This window comes from Filobasidium floriforme (assembly GCF_021052385.1).
Source record: "Filobasidium floriforme strain CBS 6241 chromosome Unknown HD553scaffold_6, whole genome shotgun sequence".
Classification (NCBI taxonomy): domain Eukaryota; kingdom Fungi; phylum Basidiomycota; class Tremellomycetes; order Filobasidiales; family Filobasidiaceae; genus Filobasidium; species Filobasidium floriforme.
Genome location: NW_025763627.1, coordinates 739,764 through 761,598, shown reverse-complemented (window position 1 = coordinate 761,598; position 21,835 = coordinate 739,764). Strand labels below are relative to the sequence as shown.

The 21,835-nt window shown below is 47.7% G+C and overlaps 2 protein-coding genes across 2 annotated transcripts; one reads left to right on the top strand and one right to left on the bottom strand.

Moving 5' to 3' along the window:
- Positions 1–69: 69 nt before the first annotated feature.
- HD553DRAFT_331053 (establishment of cell polarity protein) lies at positions 70–2,071 on the top strand. The gene is made up of 5 exons (XM_046181999.1): positions 70–363; positions 451–534; positions 558–1,076; positions 1,151–1,503; positions 1,567–2,071. The coding sequence occupies exons 1-5, from the start codon at positions 235–237 to the stop codon at positions 1,781–1,783; spliced, it is 1,302 nt and encodes a 433-aa protein (XP_046038180.1). The 5' UTR covers positions 70–234; the 3' UTR covers positions 1,784–2,071.
- A 13,919-nt stretch (positions 2,072–15,990) lies between these two features.
- HD553DRAFT_322908 (uncharacterized protein) lies at positions 15,991–17,144 on the bottom strand (the record flags this gene model as incomplete). Its single annotated transcript, XM_046181346.1, has 2 exons — positions 15,991–17,006; positions 17,072–17,144. The coding sequence occupies 2 exons, from the start codon at positions 17,142–17,144 to the stop codon at positions 15,991–15,993; spliced, it is 1,089 nt and encodes a 362-aa protein (XP_046038179.1).
- Positions 17,145–21,835: the final 4,691 nt, after the last annotated feature.

Here is a 21,835-nt window from a genome sequence, read left to right as displayed (position 1 = left end):
AAAAGATTCCTCGACCCAGACCATGAGGCCACCAGCCAGCTACTTCCAGATCCCAGATATGCAGTATCATCATCTCCGACCTTGAAGCTTCAGATCGACAGAGTATACGCCACGCTAATCACCCGCTACCCACCTATCTATTCGTAGTACATCAACCGAACCTTATATCGAACTTACGGTCGGACAATCAACGACCCCGAATCATACCTGAAGAGGACAAGGGAATCATCCGACATGGCGCAAGGGCAGGTAGAGACGTCAGCACAGGCATTACGTCGATCGCTCGAGGAGAGAGACCTTGCATTCTCAAGGTTGATGACTTTGATTCCGGCTCGATACTACATTGTCGATACGCCTGAAGAGGTACGTCCAGCGATAGCCGGGGAAAGCTGCAGTTTGCACTAGCGCTAATGCGTTTGCTATCCCACCGATCACGATATTGTATCACAGGCCGACAATAAATGGATGAAGAACAAGAAAAAGCGGTCAGCCGAGGAGATTACACAGACGAGAAAGAAGGCCAAGTTTGAGAAGGTATGTGATGTTGCATCCCTCAGCGCTGCTTTGCTAGAAACTTGGTTATTGATAACATGGGGACCTGGCAGTTCGATCCGGAAAACGACAAGACCATTCTCGAGTTGCAAGCAGAACGAGCTGCATTGAACAACGACGACAGCGCCACTCGCTTAACACCGATGACGCCGACCGCGTCGATCTCCACTTTGCGACAAAAGCTGCAAGACAAGATTGACTCGCTGCGAAAGGGTCGCAAAGGTCCTCTGGATGAGGTGGATGGCAGACCAGACACCCGCGGAATGGGCGGAGAAACGGATGCACAGCCGGACGAGGTAGCCAGCGATGACGGCTCCCTCTCGGACGGCGACAATGATACCCTCGCTTCCCGTGATGAGATGCTCGAGGCAAGACGTAAGAAAAGGGGAGAGGTTCGAGATAACCGACGGAGAAGAAGAAAAGAAGAGAGGCGGGCGGGCAAAGAAGGTTCCCAAAAGCGTGGCTCCGAGATCAAACCTGGCGATAAATCTAAAACGACCGATTTCACTGCGAAACCCGGCAAAGTCAGTGCTCGATTTGACTTGAACAGGACTGCGTATCACGAGACCGCTGACGCTTGCGGTGCAAACGATTCCAGACCAGTCTCTTGGTACCGAACTCCACCGCACAGGCTAGCTCCAGTTCGGCTAGTATGATCCCCGATTCAAATGTGTCCTTCCCATCGATTTCGCTGCCATCCGTAGGGGGAACCAAGTCGCACACTCAACTCAAGTCGATTTCCAACCCGACTCAAGCGTTGGCTCATCTCCATGCTCAGAAGTCGAAACTGGCCGAGATGCCGGATGAGAAGAGGAAGGAGATCGAGGAGAAGGAACGCTGGGGTAAAATGCTGCAACGAGCTGAAGGTGGCAAAGTGCGTGATGATGAGACGAGGCTGAAGAAGGCGGAAAGGAGGATGGAGAAACAAAAGGCCAAAAGTGGCAAAGAATGGTACGTCACAATTGCTGGCGGATAGTGCATGGGTTTGTGGTCCTGATACAACTGACCTCGTAGGAGCGATCGCAAGCGTCAAGCTGAGCAGTCTCAGGCGATCAAGGCAAAGAAGAGGAATGAGCACATTGCAGCACGTTCCGATGCCAAGAAGAACAAGAAGTTGGGCCTGAAGCCGAAAGGCGATAAGGACAAGGGTGCCGGGAAAGCCAAATCCGGGTACAAGGGAAAGAAACCCGATCAAGACAAAGGAAAAGGCAAACCGAGACCCGGGTTCTGATAGAGCTTCTCGTTTCCCTATTCCGAGTCCGCTCTGCTGATAGTATGTCAAAGCATGTAGATATCACGCAGTCATAGGGCGTGAATGTAGTCCCAGCGCGGTATTGGGACTGTTGACGGTTTAGCACACTGAGCTTCTGCTGGTTCCATGCCGTATGCGATGTGATTCGTGATGCGGAATCATATGAGCTTGAATCTGCTTTGCTGTTCGGCGTACGCCCTCGTTCAGTTGTCCTGCTGAGACCGTTGCATGCATCGACTGCCCAGGCTAAATGATCCAATAGCCAATGATGAATATTTGACAAGTGATTCTACCCTACAGGTCCACAGATGTTTCGGACTTGATCATGTCGGGTTGTTGCGGAAAGTTGCTTTTCCGGAAGAATCCTCTTCATGGAAAGCTATGTGGATAAGTAGTTGGTTAGGCATGAGACATGAGACAGTCACTGGAAAAACACTGAAGTATCTGAGAAAGCAACAGTGATCAGCAACTACCCCATGAGCTTAAGCTGAAGTCACAATGGAACCAGACAGACGTCTCAAGGCTTGACAGTAGAAATGTCGAACCAAGAGGATCTGCACCACTGCAGCCTGCAAGCAATGGCAGCAGCACGTTCTTGAGCCTAGTTGTTTCTCCATATACATAACGCTAAAACAAAGGCGATTGCTTACCAAACAGACCTTTGATGGAAGCAGATGATGTTAATGTTTGAGTGGATGATTGCGTACCTGATGTTGGAAGTGTAAGTCCACAGAGCTTATGTTTTCTGAAAGTATTGGTAGCAATGGAGGGATGTAAGAAGGTATCAGTAAAGATACCCTGCAATCCCCTGAGAGCTGTGTGCGATATATCACTCATTTGGCATGACAAATTATAGCTGATTGAGAGTGTATATGAGGTACTATCTGCTTGCACTTCCATAATTCCATAAATCCATACTCATGACTAGTGTTGGCAAAAAATGAACGTGAACGTTTGAACGTGAACGTTTGAACGCGTGTTTTTGAACGTTTGAACGTCGCGTTCACCTGAACGCGTTCATAAGTTCACACTAATACGTTCACGGTCACGTTCACGTTCACGGCTGGCATCGATGGGACGTTCAAACGGTCAAACGTCTGAACGTCATACCAAACACTTCTAGGACTACAGTAGGCTCAAATAGCAACTTAGATCACATGTACCACCCTTGAAATAACAAGTGATCTAGTTCAAACGTTCAAACGTTCAAACGGCAAGCAAAACACCCAAAAACACGCGTGCGAAAGCGATCGTTTGCATCCGCGCGACTTAGACGTCAGCTCGATATCGAGCTATTCGCGAGAAGCATCAACTAACTTCTACGTTTCGACGTTATTATACGTTCAAACGTTCAAACAACATCTAGACATCATGGACACGTTATAATAGCGTCTTATAATCGTCTAGATGGTCAGGAATACGAGGAACTCGCAAACGTCACCGGTACGCGACTTAGAGTCGAACGAGAACGTCGAGTCCGAGAACGTCGAGAACATCGAGTCCGATAACGTCGACCAAGAAGCCCCCCCCTCCTCTCCACCATCATGGGCTACGGTCAACGGACCTAAGGGCAAGAGGAAGGCAGATGACGCCTTCGAAGAAGATGAGGAGGACGACGGTAAGGAATCGTCGGTGTTGACGGAAGAGGAAGACGAGTTGGAGGAGGTCGAGACTAGTGGGTGAACGCGTTCATACGTTCTAACTTGCTTCTTATAACCGGATATACCTTAGACTCGCCAACTCCCGCCTCGAAGAAGCAGAAGACCACTAAGGTCTTAATAAACTTGAAAAATCTGGGTGGTAGTGGTAAGCGTTCAGACGTTCACGTTCAGACGTTCAAACGATCGAACGGGTTAGATGTTCTTCAAGATACTGATTCTACTTTAACAAATACCGCAGCCAATAAGGCTACTAAGGCCACTCCACCTTCTACCGCGGTCAAGGGGACCGCTCCCGATCCGACAGCGTCCAACGAGGAACATCATAAATACCTCGAACGGTGGTGTGCGAAGTTCATCGATGGCGGTAAGGCCAATCCGACGAACGTCCACTTTACCCGACCTCGTTTGGCTACGCAGGAGGAGAAGAAGAAGGCTCGAAAGAGTCTTGATAAAGCGTTTTGGGTGTGGAAGTGCAAGTAAGTAGACTTTGCGTTCAGACGTTCAGACGTTCAAACGTTCAAACGTTCAGAAGGCTGATATCTCAACTCGATTTGCTTGTTACATCAGGAACTGCAACTCCTATACCAAACTGAAGACCGTGAAGGCAGCAGGGTCAGGTAGTTCTCTGGCCCCGCATCTAAAGAAATGCCTTCAGGGCAAATACGGTGGTGCCGCTACCGGTCAAACGACCTTGGGCGAGAACCTCGAAGTGGTGTCTAGCGAACCTCGAAAGGCTGCGACCCGACATGCGATCGTATCCTGGATCGCTCAGAACAACCACTCTTTCAGAGTCGTTGAACAGCCCGGAGTGAGTTCTTATTCTTTGCTTCTGTGCGATGTTCTTGCTATAAGAAGTTTGGTATACTAATACGGTCAAACGTTTGAACGCGTTCATAGTTTCGGGAAATGTTCACCAAGTCCTTCCCAGCTATGAAGGCAATCCTCCCCTCCCGTCGGCAAGTCGCTGAGGACCTCGGCGCCATATTCCAGATCAATCGGAAGCGTGTTGGTGGTCTCTTCCACCTCCACAACGGGGTCTTCCATATCGCTACCGATTGCTGGACCGATCGTTCGGGTGGTTCGTACATGGGAGTTACTGCTCACTGGACGGACGTCTCGGATGCTGAGCCGAGGCATCACTCGTTGTTGATCGACTTCGTCTTGTGAGTTTGAACGTTTAGACGTTTGGTATACAGTAACAGCTAGAATACTTACAAGTTTGAACGTTTGAACGCGTTCAGTCTCACGGGCAAGCATACCGGTTCGGCCCTAGCCGACGCTCTCGCGTCGAGTCTTCAAGGATGGGGAATCCACAACAGGGTTCTCTCGATCATCGCGGACAACGCATCGTCGAACGACGTGATGGTCAAGAAGATCTGCGAGCTCGATTGGGAGCGATTTGGGGAAGCTCAGGGGCAAGTGAGGTGCTTCGCCCACGTATTGAACCTCATCGTCGGTGTAAGTGAACGCGTTCAGACGTTTGACCGTGAACGCATGAACGCTTGCTAACCCATCATCTTACTACTTTACTTAGGCGATCATTGAAGGTACGACCGGGGACAAGTGGTCCGAGGAGACTGTTGTTGGGGACGAAGACACGTTCGATGTCTTTGACGACATCAATACGATCGAGGACGAAGACGATGAAGTCGAGGTGCCGACCGGGGACGATTTCGCCCCTGATCAGGCTATTCTCGACGGTCTCGAGGTCCCTGTCGTCCCTGACACACAGGTCGACATCTCCCAGGACGTTCAGGAGGTCAAGGGGGAGCAGCAGAGGGCTCGATCAGCGTTGTGGAAGGTATGTTCTTCGATTAGTATATCCGATGGGCAAGTGACTGAACATTTGAACGTTTGAACTTTTGAACGTGTAGAGTCGACTTCTCGCCAAACGTTTGAGGTGGCGATCGGAGTACAGGAGGTGTTGGCAATTAGCCATCAAAGATCTTCACGACAAGAAGAAGATCGAATCCACCACGTACGCCATCCCACCGGACGTTCAAACGAGGTGGAACTCGACGCTGGCAACGTTGGACGGGGTGATCAATGCGGCACCTATTCTGTAAGCGTTCAGACGTTCAAACGTTCGAGACTTCAAACTTTGAAACGCTGATCTCCCTGAACTTCATCAAACCTTCATCTTACATAGCAAATCTTTCTACGCTCTACTACCTAGCAAGGAGTGCAAGAAGGAGGAGAAGATTACTGGAGGTGACATTGATCTGTTGAAGCAGTTCAAGCCGGTGTTGTCGGTGAGCCAGTATCTTGAACGCGTTTGAACTTTTGAACGCGTTCAAACTTTTTTTCCTTTTCGATATACAGCTCCTTCAAGCTGCGACCAAATGTTTCTCGATCTCCACCGAGACTCGAATCGACAGCTCGTCGATCGCAGGCGTCATCCCGGTCATGGACGCCCTCACCCGGAAGTTCGACGCCTTCCGAAACGATCCCTCGGTCGGTCAAGCTGTTAAGTACGGCATCAGAAGGGGACAAGCAGTCCTCAACAAGTACTACGGCAAGACTGACGAGAGTGTGATGTATCGGGTCGCCCTGCGTAAGTCTTGTTCCGTTATTACTGGTATTATACATGTTGTACTAATTTTGAACGCGTTCAAACGTTCAAACGTTCAGTCCTACATCCCGGGTACCGAGTCGCCTACCTCCGAGAACAGGGATGGCTGGAGGCCTGGATCACAGAGGCAAAGAAGTTGGGCCGTGATATGTGGAAGACGTTCTACCTTCCTGCGGAGGGTAGCGATAAGGGGAAGGGCGTCAAGCCTCCATCGTCGTCGGTGAGTACCTATAAGATGAGTTCAAACGCTAGACGTTCTGACGTTTGAACGTATGAACGTGCCACATACACATACAGATATACGACGATCTCGACGGAATCCTGGCTCAATCTAGCCAGGTACCTGCTAGCGTAGGGCAGGCGTTCGACACGTTCGTCGACGCACCAAGGACGGACCTCTCGATCGCTCCGTTCTATGGGCAAGCGCTGGCGTGGTGGAACGTTCAGACGTCGATGGATGGGCTGAAGCAGATGGCGTTCGATGTGTTGGGGACTCCCGGTACGTTCTTGAACGTTTGAACGTTTGAACGTCTGAACGCAAGTCTTCTGCTAACATCATGATGTTTTATTATCAGCTACGTCGGTCGAGGTTGAGCGTGCGTTCTCGAAGGCGGGCCTCGTCGTATCTGCTAGGCGTACGAAGCTATCGCCGGACTCTACAGCGGCTCAGATGATCGTTGGCGACTGGGCCGGGCGAGGTATCTTGAGCGAGAAGGCGTTCGTGAACGCGTTCGGGAACGTGAACGCGAATCAGGTAGCTTCTACGTCGGCATCATCCTCGCGACAGGTGATCGAGATCGAGGACGACGAGGACGACGAGGACGATAGCGATACTGAGGTGTACGGCTAGGACGTTTTACTGTACCAATATATGCTTGTATCTAGTATCTATGTTGTCATATACCATTGGTGTTTACGGTCACGTTCTGAACGTTTGAACGTGATTTTGAACGCGTTCAGGTGAACGCGTTCAAACGTTCAGGCAAATACGTTCACGTTCACGTTCAAGTTCAGCACCGCGGGTGACAAACTGAACGCGTTCACCACGCGTTCAGTGAACGCGTTCACTTCTTGCCAACACTACTCATGACCATCCATCTATCCACAGCAAGATTGGCAATAAGTGTAAATAATAATTGCAAATGCAGAACTGCTGATATCACCAAAATGTTTGGTACAGCATGTTGTGATATCAGTCTAAGCTGATGGTGTAGCTGGTCCCATGATGTATTTATCAATGCTATCTCTTGTTTAGAGACTGTTATATCTGGTTGCTTGCATAAAACAAGAGTAGCATGAGAGGGGAAAGAGAAATTAGATCCAGATAGCCTGCTATATATACTTTTCTGGGCAGGAACATATTGTGGCAAATGTCAAACGAGATTGGTTTCCGAAAGTGGATAGTCTCTGAAATTTGGTACAACAGTCCTGCAATTTGACAATGATGTCATGTGACTAGATGTCGACGCGACTCGCCACTACTCGCCTCTACTCCCCCCTTCCCTAGATAATCACCTCTCTATCATCTATACTCCCATAGACTACTTTACACCTGTGTTCTCTAGCTAATTACTAGGGATCACAGGTGAGCCATAACTTGTAGTAGTTCTGATGATATACAGCTAATTACTAGGGATCACAAATGAGTGGATTTGTAATTGCAAATCAAGAAGTGGCAGACTGTTCTAGCCATCTGTGGTATATCAAGCGGATATTCTGCCAGCGACTCTGCCAGAGCAAGTATTTATATGGTATGATAGGCAATGTTTAAATATCACCATCACCCATGTATCACGTAGTTCATCTGCTATCACACTCATTTATCTACCTATTACTCCAAACAATGTTGTGATATCAGCTTAAGCTGATGGTGTAGCTGTTCCTTTGATGATGTTGACTGTTGCTATCTCTTGTGTGAGTGACTATGTATCTGGTTGCTTGGTTGCTTGCATAAAAGTAAAGTAGTACAACAGAGGGAAAGGGAAATCAGACCCAAATGGCCTGCTATATATACTTCTCTGGGAATGCGGTTTGCGGTTTGCGGTCTTGCGATTTGCGATTTGCGGTATTGCGGTCTTGCGGTCTGGCGGTCTTGCGGTTTGCAGTTTGCAGTTTGCAGTTGACAATTGCAAATTGCCCTTTTTGCTTCCTGCTGTTTGTGGTTGAGATTGCTTCCACATGTTGATGACTAATCATCACATGCTGATTTGCAACAAACAAGTGCTTGAAAAACCTCACATTGCTGATAGCCTAGCACAGGCAGACAAGCCAAGAGGATCCCAGCTCTCATGAAGTGGTCAGGTACTGCTTTCTTACAGCAAGAATGTTACAGGAGACCAAATGAGTTGCTGTTGTGACAAGGTCCTCAGAGCTTATCAATTGCCACAAGTCTGCAGATTCAAGGCAGAGTTGCCCAAAAAGTGAGACTTTGCAGGCAGATCCCAACTCATCTAATAATCAAGACACGACTAACAATATTCAATGAAGCAAGTCTGATACAGAATACCAATACAGGAATAAGTGTACAGATCAGTAAGTGAAGGCGGCCAGATCTTAAGGGCAGAGTGGGTCAGCTTCCGTGGTGTGACACAAGTTATCAAGCAGTGTCCTATTTGTGACTGTTACAAAGTAGAACTCTGGTTTCAGGTCTGCTTGATCGGATGCATTTTCCAGTTAGAGCTCTTAGGACAAGAATCATGCTTAATGTGGTGCTTGTCAATCCTTAGCCTTTGCCCTGGGTGTTGAAGATTGGCATGCTATGACATCATAGATCATGCTCAAAGGTGCAATCTCAAGCACAAAGGGTCAACATGTGACCAGGATCACATGTTGTAACTGAAGACGCTCTTATTTGACTGGAGTCACACTTATGTGACCAGAGACGTGTTGAAGATTGGGATGATTTGATATCACAGGTGATGACATCATCAGAGGTGCATTCTCAATCACAAAGCCTCATTTCGTAGAATGTACATTGTACTTTGTACAATTCACAGGGAATCCTGTAGAATGTACAGGTTTCAAGGGGTTGTGGAGCCATGGAGGCTAGCATCAGAAAAGTATATATAGCAGGCCATTTGGGTCTATTTCCCTTTCCCCTCTCATGTACTACTTTACTTTTATGCAAGCAACATTGATTCATCTTCACAACAAGACAAGATCAGCATTAGTAACACACCATTACTATTGTCTAGGTACATCAAGTAACCAACCTTGGTGGATCTAGTTGTTACCTCACAACACTGTGATCCTTGCATAATGACTTGTCGATCGTAATTCGTTCAAGTTGTTGCGCTACTGCTACAAATTGATAATTGTCTTCTGTATTACGACTTTGCACGGCAGCTTGTTGCAATAGTCGATCCGTCCTATGTCTTGACTAAATAACTGATACCACTTCATTGCATGCAGTGTCAAGGGGGTGAGGGATTGTATTTAACAAGCAGCCATGCACTATGTACTTGATAAGGGGTAAGGTAATTGGTGTTGTGTTCTGTAGTCTTTGTTCGTAACCTCGTTGTCTGACTTGTGCTAAGAACCAAATGTAATAATGAGCTTGAACTTGTAGTCAAGAGGATACAACCACAATTGATCTGCTATCCTATTGATTTACAAGTACTGCGCTTGTTTCTCCTTCTGTACCCTCCAAACCTTTGTCCAATGAATTGTCTGTTGGAAATAGGCATGTGATGATTAGTCATCAGCACATGGAAGCAATCTCAACCACAAAGCCAACACACAAGTCTGTGCGCGTCAACTCATTGTGCTGACACAATGAGTATCCTCATTGTGTCCACACGTTGAGGATACACAACGTAAATCCTCGTTGTAACGCCACATTGTGGATACCCAGGGTATGGTGGCAACTCATCAGCACATACCTGGAAGAGTTGGGTTTCACCAGGCTATCAGCAGACTGGGGACTCTACTATCACAAGAAGAAACAGGCATATCTACTACTCTATGTGGATGATGTCCTGATTGCTGCTCAAGAGATGAGCACCATCAATGGCATCAGGGATGCATTGAAGGACAAGTGGAAATGGTCAGATATAGGAACAGCTACCTATATCCTTGGACTCAAGCTGGAGAGACATAGACCCAGCAGGACCATCTCACTCAGCCAGGAAGGCTACATACAGAGGGTGCTGGACAGGTTTGGCATGGAGGATGCCAAGACAGTCACCACACCACTCTATGATGCCATGATGAAGAGGCAAGAAGACACCATCAAGGAGGACAAGCAGAGGAAGACACTCTACCAACAGATAGTTGGATCCTTGATGTGGAGTGCCATGTCAGCAAGACCAGACATTGTCTTTGCTGTTGGCTACCTCAGCAGGTTCAGCAGCAACTCATCTGAACAACACCTCAAGGCAGCCAAAGGGACTTTGGCATACTTGAAAGGCACCATTGACAAGGTCCTTACTCTTGGTCAACTAGACAAGAACACAGGAGGCAATCAACACAGCCTCATTGGATACTGTGATGCAGACTATGCAGGAGACATGGAGACAAGGAGAAGCACTACAGGATACTGCTTCAAGCTACTAGGATCAGCAGTCTCATGGACCTCTATCAGGCAAAGCACAGTAGCCACATCTACCTGTGAAGCAGAGTATATGGCTCTGGCAGAGGCTGCCAAGGAAGCCATCTGGCTCAACAGGATGCTACAGGAGTTGGACTTCATCAACAAGGACAAGCCAACTCAGCTCTACTGTGACAATCAAGGAGCTCTGGCATTGGCAGGCAATCCAGCTCATCACAAGAGGTCAAAGCATATTGATATCAGGTATCACTACATCAGAGAGATGGTGGACAATGGACACATCACCATTCACCATGTTGGAACCCAGGATCAGGCAGCAGACATGCTTACCAAACCACTGAAGGATGTCAAACACAAGCACAACTGCCAGCTCATTCATCTAGAGTGATGGAATGAGAGGATCCACTATCAGCACGCAATTTTAGGAGGAAAGGATCACCCTCAGCAAGGATTGGTGCAAACCATCTTGAAAGTTGAAAGGTTACTCCATCCTTTTCAGGATGCGGCTCACTCCAGGATGAGGACTTGGTCTCTAGGACTTGGACATGGTTTCAACAAGAAAATGAAGTTACACAAAAACAGCCAAGTCAGAGTGCCTTTACACTAGGAGGACTTTGAGCTTGAGCTTGAGAGGGAGTGTTGGAAATAGGCATGTGATGATTGGACATCAGCACATGGGAGCAATCTCAACCACAAAGTAAACAGCAGGAAGCAAAAGGGCAATTTGCAATTTGCAAACCGCAAACCGCAAACCGCAAACCGCAAACCGCAGCCTTTTGCCTCCATTTGCCCCTTTCCCAGAAAAGTATATATAGCAGGCCATTTGGGTCTAATTTCTCTTTCCCCTCTCATGTACTACTTTACTTTTATGCAAGCAACATTGATTCATCTTCACAACAAGACAAGATCAGCATTAGTAACACACCATTACTATTGCCTAGGTACATCAAGTAACCAACCTTGGTGGATCTAGTTGTTACCTCACAACAATCTAGACGTCTAGATCGCTATTAGAAGGTAGCTATAGCAATCTAGTCATTAGATAACCTCACCTGAACATGTCAAGATACCTGAAACAAGCCACCAGCCACTTTACGTGAATTTAGCACAATGTCAAACGCAGAAGCCGGACTGAGTTGTCTATTGCAGTACTGGTGCTTTGCATTGATTTGTACTGGCTTGTACTGACTCTAAAACATCCTGTTTAGTCCTCTCAAGCTGCTGCCCATCCTCGAAAGCTGATTCTACAACTGGGAACGGGTGGGAAGAAGCCAACGGCCCCCAAAGGCTCTTTGAGCTCGAGCTCGAGCAGCAGCAGGCGTTTGAGTGGAGAGGAGGACAAGCTCAAGGACAAGAATGACGACGAGATCCCTGCCGAGTAAGTCATGCTCCTTGATGCAATCTTACCGCTCCGTACTTAACACTTCCTCATCTGTTCTTGCCTACTGAACACACAAACAGACACCTTACTGGGATTTCATCGTCGATGATGACCATGAAGACAAGTGGGCCCAGTTGTGGGAGTATACGTTCGAGAAAACGGTCGGAGACAGGGTGATTGGGTACAGGAACCCAAGGCTTTTGCCAGGCTGAAGAAGCTGTGGCAGGCTAGGGAGTACTAGACCGACCAGAGGTTGTACAAGCTCTGTTTGAAGAAGAGAGGGAGTGTCAACGGTAAGGGACCGGATCACTTCGAGGTATGTTCTTCTTCTGCTTCAGTGCAATGAGATAGATCTGCACCCAAAACTGTGACAATCAAGGAGCTCATTGCAAGAGATCAAACCATATTGACATCTGGTATTACATCAGGGAGATGTTGGACAATGGACATGCCTCCATCCACCATGTTGGAACCTGAGATCAGGCAGCAGATATACTTGTTAGAAATAGGCATGTGACGATTGGACATCAGCACATGAAGGCATCCTCAACCACAAAGTATACAGCAGGAAGCCCAAGGGCAATTTGCAATTTGCAATTGTCAACTTGCAACTTGCAACTCACAACTCGCAAACTGCAAACACGAACCGCAGCCTTTTGCCACTATTTGCCCCTTCCTGAAAAGTATATACACATCAGGCCATTTGAGTCTGGTTTCTGTTTCCCCATGTACTACTTTACTTTTGTACAAGCAACATCGATTCATCTTCAATGTAAGACAAGATTAGCACTAGTATCACACCATCATTACTGCCTAGGTACGTCGAGTAATCAATCTTGGTGAATCTAGCTGCTACTTCACAACACTGCTTGCTATGATCTGTTATATGTATATACTTTGTCTGTTACGGACCGATCCCAGATACCAGGACCGGGATCGGGATCTCCACCATGATCTTGACCTTGATCATAATCTTGATCTTGACCATGATCTTGATCATGATCTTGACCTTGATCATGATCTTGACCTTGATCATGATCTTGACCTTGACCATAATCTAGACCTTGACCATAATCTCGATCTTGATCGGGATCATTATCGGGAATGCCCAAAACATCAATATATATAGGCAACCAATTTACCCTCATTGTACATTCCCTCCTTTGTAATTTCCATTCTTCTCTTCAAGAAGAATTATCATATGTTACACTCTTAACATATTGCCACCTACCAACACTACACTATCCACCAACCCTCAGCAACGGTGCTCTCGTCAAGCACTTCACGGTTAGACATAAGGATTAGTCAACCAAGACTTCTAGCTGAGTTCTATCTGCCTTAGCACAATTTCTACTGACGCTTTGGTCCGCATAACAACAGTTCCTGTTACTGTCGGACACCTCCGTAACATTGTCCGTTATTACACTATTACCCTTGAACCTAGCTATTAGGGAGGACAACTGACAGTCTATGCGGGGCTAGGTCTAAGGGTAATGGTTCAATAACGGATGAAGTATATACATATAATGAGCCTACTATAATAAGCACCTATGGGAGATGTAAAAGTAGACCCCTGTTGTTACGGGATCATCACGTGAGTTGACTACCGACACATGGACTCGATCCACGGACATCAGCATACACCTAAGTCCGGCTTGACGAGGCGAATCCGATTCCCTCGGAACAGATTCGGTCGCCCCTACCATTCACCGAAACAACAATACATCCCCGGTACATGTCACACACAGGTACAAGGACCTCGAGGTACACGACAACCTTACTCAGGACCTTGACAACCTTACTCGACGTACCTAGGGACAAATGAGAACTCAAACTCGCCTCCTCTACCGAATCCGGTTGCTCTCGACAGGATTCGTCTGTTCGCCATCTCGTTCTTCCAGTTTCGCCATCTCTTGCCATTCTTTTCTCTTGGGTCTTTCCAGTGTTCGCCAGCCTCGTCTCCGTACTCGTCTCCGTATAAATAGCTAGGGGAACTTGACCGAATTCGATAGAGGACGCTCTGTAATAGTAATAGGTCAAGTTCCAATATCACATTCAATACACGCCTATCTGACTTGTTACAACATCTTCAAGACGTGTTGCGGAGAGGTTACAACCCAAGGACGTCGCTAAGTATCTACGCTTCATCGTTTTACCTTAGACCGAATCCGGTACCTCACACCGAGTGATCACCTTCCTTATCCATATATCTCTGGATTCGTATCCCGTATCCGAACCCGCTTCATCTAAGCGGACTCGCGACATTCTCCTGACTACCTGCAATTTACCTATAAGCACCCTACGCCTTACGACCTAGGACCTATCTCGATTAGCGACTTCCGCCGTAACAGCATATCGGAACTTCTTTTATCGCACCTGGTTAGGACAATGTCAGTCTATTCCGAAAACCACGACCTACCCCAAGAGGAAGAACAGCGGTTCTCTCTAGCCAGGACCGGCTCAATCGAAACGAACCCGGCTCTAGGGAAACGGAATCTGAACGTATTGGTCGTCTCGAAGAACAAATCCTGGAACTCATGCAGACGATCAGGAAACAAAGAGACGAACTCGCTACACGAGAAGAGATTCCGGCTCCCCTTCCTCGAAGGCAGTTCAACATTTACCCATCCAGCCCTTCATCTCTAGCGGGAACTACTATCGACCCTAGAGAACTTCACCAACCTTCGGTGGCTCGGTCCAGGGATCCCTATACTCCTATGAGGGACGTTCCCCTTCGGGAGAACGAAGCGGATCTGCTTGCCAAACGGACCAAGGAACCGAAGCCGGCTGATCCACCCACGTTCAAGGGAGACACCAAGGAGTTAGACGAATTCATCGTCAAACTCAACATGGTCTTCCGACAATTACCTGGACGCTACCCCACTGGAGGATCCAAGATCGATTTCGCTATCGGATTTCTTGGAGGACGAGTCTTTAAAACGGTTTCATCTTATCTCCAGTTGGATGAAGCGGACCAACCCCTTTTCCTACACAACTATGATGCCTTCAAGAGATTCTTGAAGCATAACTTTGGGGGCTCCAACGAGAAAGCTGCAGCCCAAGCCGCTTTAGACAAGTTGGTTCAAACCGGATCCGCTTCGTCTTACTTCTCCGAATTCACCCAGTACAGTCCCTTGTGTGGCTTTAACGATGAAGCTCTTATCGCCGCAGCCAAGAAAGGACTGAAGGCCAAGGTGGTGGAACGTCTCGGGATCCTGAACAAAAGGATGGAGTTCGCAGACTTCAACGAGTTCAGGAACGAAGCTGTCGACACGGACAATAGGCTGCACTGTTGTGAAGTAACAACTAGATCCACCAAGGTTGGTTACTTGATGTACCTAGGCAATAGTAATGATGTTTTACTAGTGCTGATCTTGTCTTGTTGTGAAGATGAATCAATGTTGCTTGCATAAAAGTAAAAGAAGTACATGAGGGGGAAAGTGTGAAGTAAGCCGACTCTCATGTGGGAGAGGAGCAAATCTCACGACTGAATTTATAACCGGATACGTCGCAGTTGTCTCAACACTGTCCTATTTGGTGATCCTTGATATCCTTTGCTTGTTATGCAACAAGGGTAGCTAGTCCTTGTTGATGTTGAAAAGGTGAAGGTGGAAAGGGAAAGGGTGAAAGGGATGAAGTGAAAGGTAAAGGTAATGTGAATGAATCTAGTGATAAGGGGTCTGAGTCCTCATGAAAGAGAAAGGGGATGACCCATTCCTCCCTCTGGGGACTCCTATATATATGTACAATCTGAGGAAATAGCATGTACCAGAACATGTGACTGTAGTCGCAAATGTGTGACTGTAGTCGCAAATGTGTGACTGTAGACGCGAATATGTGACTGTAGTCGCAAAGATGCGTCTCAGGTCGCACAAATGTGACTGCAGACGCAGATGCGTGACTGTGGTCGCAGACTTGTGTTTCTGGTCACAAGTCGTGATTGCAGTCGCACCTTTACATCACCCCCGTCCTATTTCGAGCTCTGTCCCAGAGGTCAAGCAGAAAACGAATGGGAATAACATATTACAACTCAATCCAAAGATAAGCAGGAGTAGAGCGACGCATTTGAACCGGCTGTTGCGCGCGAACCGCTTGTGGTGCCGCGTTATCAAAGGTGTCGTTCGGAGTTTCTTTCATTGCCCGTCTTTCTCCATGTTGAATTTCTGAGTTATCATCATTGATGAAGGAGTACCAGTCGAAATGAGAAATGTTGGATTGCTCGGGACTGGGAGGTGCTAGCGAGGTAATTCTTTTGCGAGGTGATGGGGGGATTTGAATCAGGCTGTCCGACACCGGTTTCGTATGGCTCGGACCAGCGGTTGCGTTGTGATGGCTGTTTTGAAAGAATCCTGGGTGTCGAATTTGCAGTTGACCAAGTTCAAATAGCCGGTGTGAAAATGGCGATAGAGCCGTGATTCTTTTGCGGGTCAGAGTTTCTCTTGAAGAAACTCGTGTAGAGTCTTGTTTTACGACGTTAGCTCCAGCGGTTGTCAAGCTACGCCTGTTCCGAAGTGGCATATAGATCCTGCTGTATTCCTGACTGTAGGGAGATAAAGGGGGAGTTGGTGAATGGGAAGAAAGATTTGTTGATATCTGGTGAACCAGAGGTGCTAGCGGGTCGATTCTTGCGTCCTTCCGAGCTTTTTCAACAGATTGACCTGTCTGCGAAAGAGATCTCCGGTTTCCGTCGTCCTGAGCCGTAGTAATCACCGCTTCCAGTCCCTGCATCCCAGGGACCCATTCATCCGCCATCTGCTTCGATTCCAGCAGCTCCAAAGCAGCTCCCTGATCCCCTGGCAACTGATTCCACACCCCCTTGTTCGATTCTGGACCCCTGGCAGCCAGGAGAGACAGCAAAAAGGGGGCAGAAATCGAATGCCCTGCCCAATACTCCTCTAATTTCTCCTTCTTGTTGCTCAAGAACTTCATTTCTCCTTCTGTAAGCCTCATAGCCTTGTCTATTTCGTCTCCTGCACCCTTTACAAGCACCCTGTATCGAAGTTGGGGCCTGGGATCCTTCTTAGACCTTCCCCTCTTCTCTGAATCATGTTTGGAGATGGTTGTGATAGTGGGAAGGGGACTCTGGAGAGGTTTGAGTGTATACCGCTGCCACGGGTGCTGTAGGGACGGTATCGAGTTGATTCGACAGCGGGAGAGGTGGTGCGGATGTACTGCATCGTGTCGCAAAGGTATTTCTGGGATTGCTTGTGAATTGAGCGAGTAGTGAAGGGATGTAGATGTAGTCTGAATAGGTAAAATGATCCAGGATAGTTCGGAATTTGGGTGTTTGAGGTAGGGCTTATATCTCTAGAACCGTCCGTGCGATCCGTACGAAACAAAAGCGAGCACAACGATGTACGATTTTAAGCCAGGATTGTCTTTTTGTTTGGGACAAAAGACCCAGGGAAGGCCGAGTAAACCCCTGTTTGAGATCGATTCACTAACCCCTAGATGTGGCTATGGTGTTTCGAATTTGAGTGGCAGCGTCGAATTCTTTGTGTGTACCAGACGTTCTATTGTTCCTCGTTCATATGTGGCCAGTTTCGCGCGGATCCGGCCAGTGGTTGTAGAGAAAATGCGTAATTGAAAATTCAGAGATTTTGGGAATTCCACTGATGAAGTGCTATGGTCCCCCTCAGATTTTGAGCGGTCTCACAGGTAGCATCATGGAGCTCAAAACCTTTCCATTTGACAAGGTATTGTATCTTGTTTCTTGATTTGCGTTGTGCAAGAATATGCTCAATTTCCCATTCAGGTTGGTTGTTGACCAAGATAGGGGAAGGTATATCTGCCTTGTCTTCCGGTGTGATAGGTGGATAGTACGCTTTCAAGTACTCCAGGTTGATGGTAGGATGAGCTTTCATATGTTCAGGAAGATCCAGCTGGTACGTTGTGTGGGTGACCTTGGCCATGATGGTAACTGGACCAACCCAGCGGTTCCTCAGCTTCTTCGATCCGGGGGTTTGTAAGAAGGGAGGGTGTATGTACTTGGTATTAAGCAGTACTTTGTCACCTTCCTTGAACGGTTGAGGGCTTTTCCGTCCCTTGTTATAGTTCAAAGCCTGAGTCTGTTGGGCCACCTGAAACTGCCCCTGAGCAATAGCCATGGTTGTTGCCTGCTGCTCAATAAACTCCTCGACTCCCTGCACCTGCATCGCATTGGTATCAGTGATCTGATGAGGTTGTCGTGGGTGATAGCCAAGGTCCAATTCGAACGGAGTGTATCCAGTGGCCGGGTGCACTGAGCTGTTATAAGCAAATTCCAGTGCAGGTAATTGCATGGCCCAGTTGTCTTGTTTCTGGTTTATGGAGTGTCGAAGCATGTCCTTCACGGTGCGGACCATGACTTCAGACTGTCCGTCTGTTTGTGGGTGGTATGCTGAGGACATGGCAAGCTTGGTGCCAATCCGGCTGAACAAGGTTGTCCAGAATAGAGAGGTGAATTTGGCATCTCTGTCCAAGATTATGGTTGATGGAAGTCCATGAAGTCGGACTATGTTGTCCCAGAATCTATTTGCTGTGTCCGTGGCCTTGTCGGTAGTATGGCTAGCAATGAAGTGGGTTCGTTTAGATAGTTTATCAACCACAACGGTGATTTGATTGAAGTGGCTGGACTCCTGGAATGGTCCAGCAAAATCCATTGTGACAGTGTGCCATCGTTGAAGTGGTGTGTCCAGTGGTTGTAGGAGACCTTGTGGTCCTGCAGAAGGGTTCTTGTTCTGTTGACAAGAAGAGCAGGATCGAATGTAGCTCTTGATATCTTGGCCCATACGAGGCCAGTAGTATGTCCTAGAGATGGAGCTGTATGTTTTGTTGTATCCAAGATGTCCTGCAGACACTGCATTGTGGAAGTCATGCAAGATGTCTAGCCTGACTCTTTCATGATCCGGGATACAGGTTCTCCAGTGGTCATTGGAGGGATCCTGGTAATAGAGGATACCATCCTTCACGTTGAAGCGTTTGACGTGAGGAGGAGGGACCTCGAGCTGGACTGAAGCCTAAATCTGCCCAAAGTCTTTATCTTGCAGGTATCCGGATCTGATGCTGTCGTATAAGGTGTTGTCCACCTTCGCAACCGATATATGATTGCAGATAGCTAGGTGGTTTGTCTCTGCAAGGGGTGCATGAGACAGAGGGTCGGCATTCTCATGGACTCGTCCCGCTCGGTAACGAATAGTCATGTGAGGGCGGTAGGGTTGAAGTTCCATGGACCACCGCACAAGTCTCTTGTTCGATCCATTGAAGTCCAATAGCCATTGCAAGGCAGAGTGATCGGTGATGATGGTGAATGTGCATCCATCCAAATAGGCATGTAGCTTCTTCACAGCCCAAATGATTGCGAGACACTCCATCTCTGTGGATGTGTAGCTCTTCTCTGCAGGGTTGAGAGTCCTTGAGAGGTAGATGATTGGATGTTCGTGGTTGTGTTCATCCAGTTGGGCCAAGACGGCTACAGTTGACGCGTCTGTGTAGAGTAGGAATGGTTTGTTGTAATTGGGATGAGCAAGAGTTGGGCTTGTTGTGAGAGCCTCCTGGAGCTGTTGCACCGCTTGCTGTGCCGCCTCGTCCCACTCCCAAGCTTGTTCCTTCTTGAGCAGTTTGTAAAGTGGAGCTGCCTTCTGTGCAAAGTCTTTGACAAACTTCCGATAGTATACTGCAAGGCCAAGGAAGCGTTGAAGGGCCTTGGTATTGGTGGGTGTTGGAAACTCCTTGACTGCCTTGATCTTCTCGGAGGTTGTTCCAATTCCTAGGTTGCTAATGGAATGACCAAGGGCATGGACGGTCTGGTATCCCACATGGCACTTCTTGGGAGATAGGGTGATTCCAGATTTGGTGACCAGTTGGAGGACCTTGTTGACGTCTTGCAAGTGCTTCTCAAAGTCATCTGAATAGACAATGATGTCGTCAATGTAGACTAGAGCGATTTGCCATTTGTATCGTCCAAGCATCCGGTTGGTGAGTCGTTGAAATACTGATGGTCCAGTCTTGAGTCCAAAAGGCATCCTCTTGAATTGATGAAGACCCCTATGAGTACGAAAGGCGGTCTTAGGTTGATCCTCCTTGACAATATCCACCTGATGGAATCCTTTGTTTGCGTCAAAGGTAGTGAAATATTGTTTTCCTGCAAACTGGCTGAGAATATCATCGATCCTGGGAATCGGATATTGATCCGCTCTGAGGACTTCGTTGATTTTTCGATAGTCGATACAGAACCGATCTTTCCCTTTTTGGCGGACCAGAACAACTGGGGATGCCCAAGGAGAGTCAGACTCCTCGATAACATCGTCAGCTATGAGTTCTGCCAGGGTGTCGTCGATGATTTTCCTTCCAGCAGGAGAAGCGTGGTAAGGGGGAGATGAGATGGGTTTGGAGTCACCAGTCTCTAAGGTCATTGTAACCATGTCGGTTTGTCCAAGCTTCTTTGAGCCAAAGGCGAAGGCAAGAAGGTTGTCTTGAATGACCTGTCTCATCCTTTCTTGCTCATCTCTTGGTAACTCTGGGTTGATGTCCATGGCTTCAAGATGAGGCTGAAATTCAGAAAGGAGCTCAGAGGTGATGACATTGTTGACATGGGCAAAGGTAACTTCCTTGCTGGCTTTTGGGTCCTTCTTGAGAGGAATGAGTTTCCCAATAAGAGATCCGGCAGGGATGCTCATGGGTCGTTGTCCAGTGTTTAAAGCTTGCGTTTGGTAAACCTTATTTGAATGGTTCCCAACGGTTCTGGCAATGACAAGATTTGTCGAGGCAAAGGTTGGATCCAAGCAATACTCTCCTGAGACCGATTGAGATGGGCTATCCAGTTCCAGAATGATAGTCTGTTGATGCCCAGGCAAGATATGGTAGGCCTCTTTGGCTCGCAATACTGCAAACTTGGCAGGAGAGGCTGAAGTACGTAAGGGTACCTTGCCAGATTGTCCTCGTAAGACCAAGGAGTTGTCTTCAAGATTGACAATTGCTCCATGGTGGTCCAAGAAATCTGTCCCAATGATGACTTTGGAAGCCATGTTGGGGGCAAGGAAGAAAGCGATAGGTAGACTGATAAAGTTGCCATTGGTATCCTTGAAGTGTAGATCCGTCTGGATGTATCCCAATGCGGTGGATTCACCGAGTCCTTTGATTTGGAATGCAGACCCATAGTTGACCTTGATATTGGGGAATCTGGCCTTGACATAGGCAGTATCCATAAGCGAGATGGATGCACCTGTATCAATGCAAACCTGGTGTAGAGGACCATCAGGCTTGTTGATAGCACAATCGGCAAAGGTTGGAGTTTTGCTTTCATGTAACTGGTGTAATCCAGGAGGAGAAGGTTTCTTTTGAGGGATAGGCTCAGAAGGATGGAAGTCTTCCGCAAAGGCATCATCTTCATCAAGCTCCTGGTCCTCTAGTTGGAATCTGACTTGTTTGAGAACATTGTTGGCCTCCCTGGTCTGCCACTTCCTGTTGTCAGAGTATGTGTTGTTGGGATAAGACGAAGTACGATTGGTGTTGGTAGGCCTGCGAGAGACTAATTGAGGGCAGTCTCGCTTCCAATGGTTGCCTTTGCAGATTGGACAGGGACTGGGAGGTTTGGTCTCTGAGGTGTTGACCTGAGGCAAACGAGGGGGATAAGTGACTCGTTGAGGGGCAACATAGTTGTTGGTAGTCCTGGTCGTCTTCTGTATTCCGGGTCGTAGGCCAGGTTCAAGGTCGATCAAGATCCTTCTGAATTCCTCCAAGGTAGTAAGTGGCTTGATGTTGGCCTTGATGATAGGCTTCAAGGTCTGGGGGATGCCTTCCAGCATGTCTTCAATCAAATCAATTTCAGAGGTGCCAACGGGGTAGACATAGTGTTGCAACTTCTGTTTATCTTGGAAGTAGTCACCGA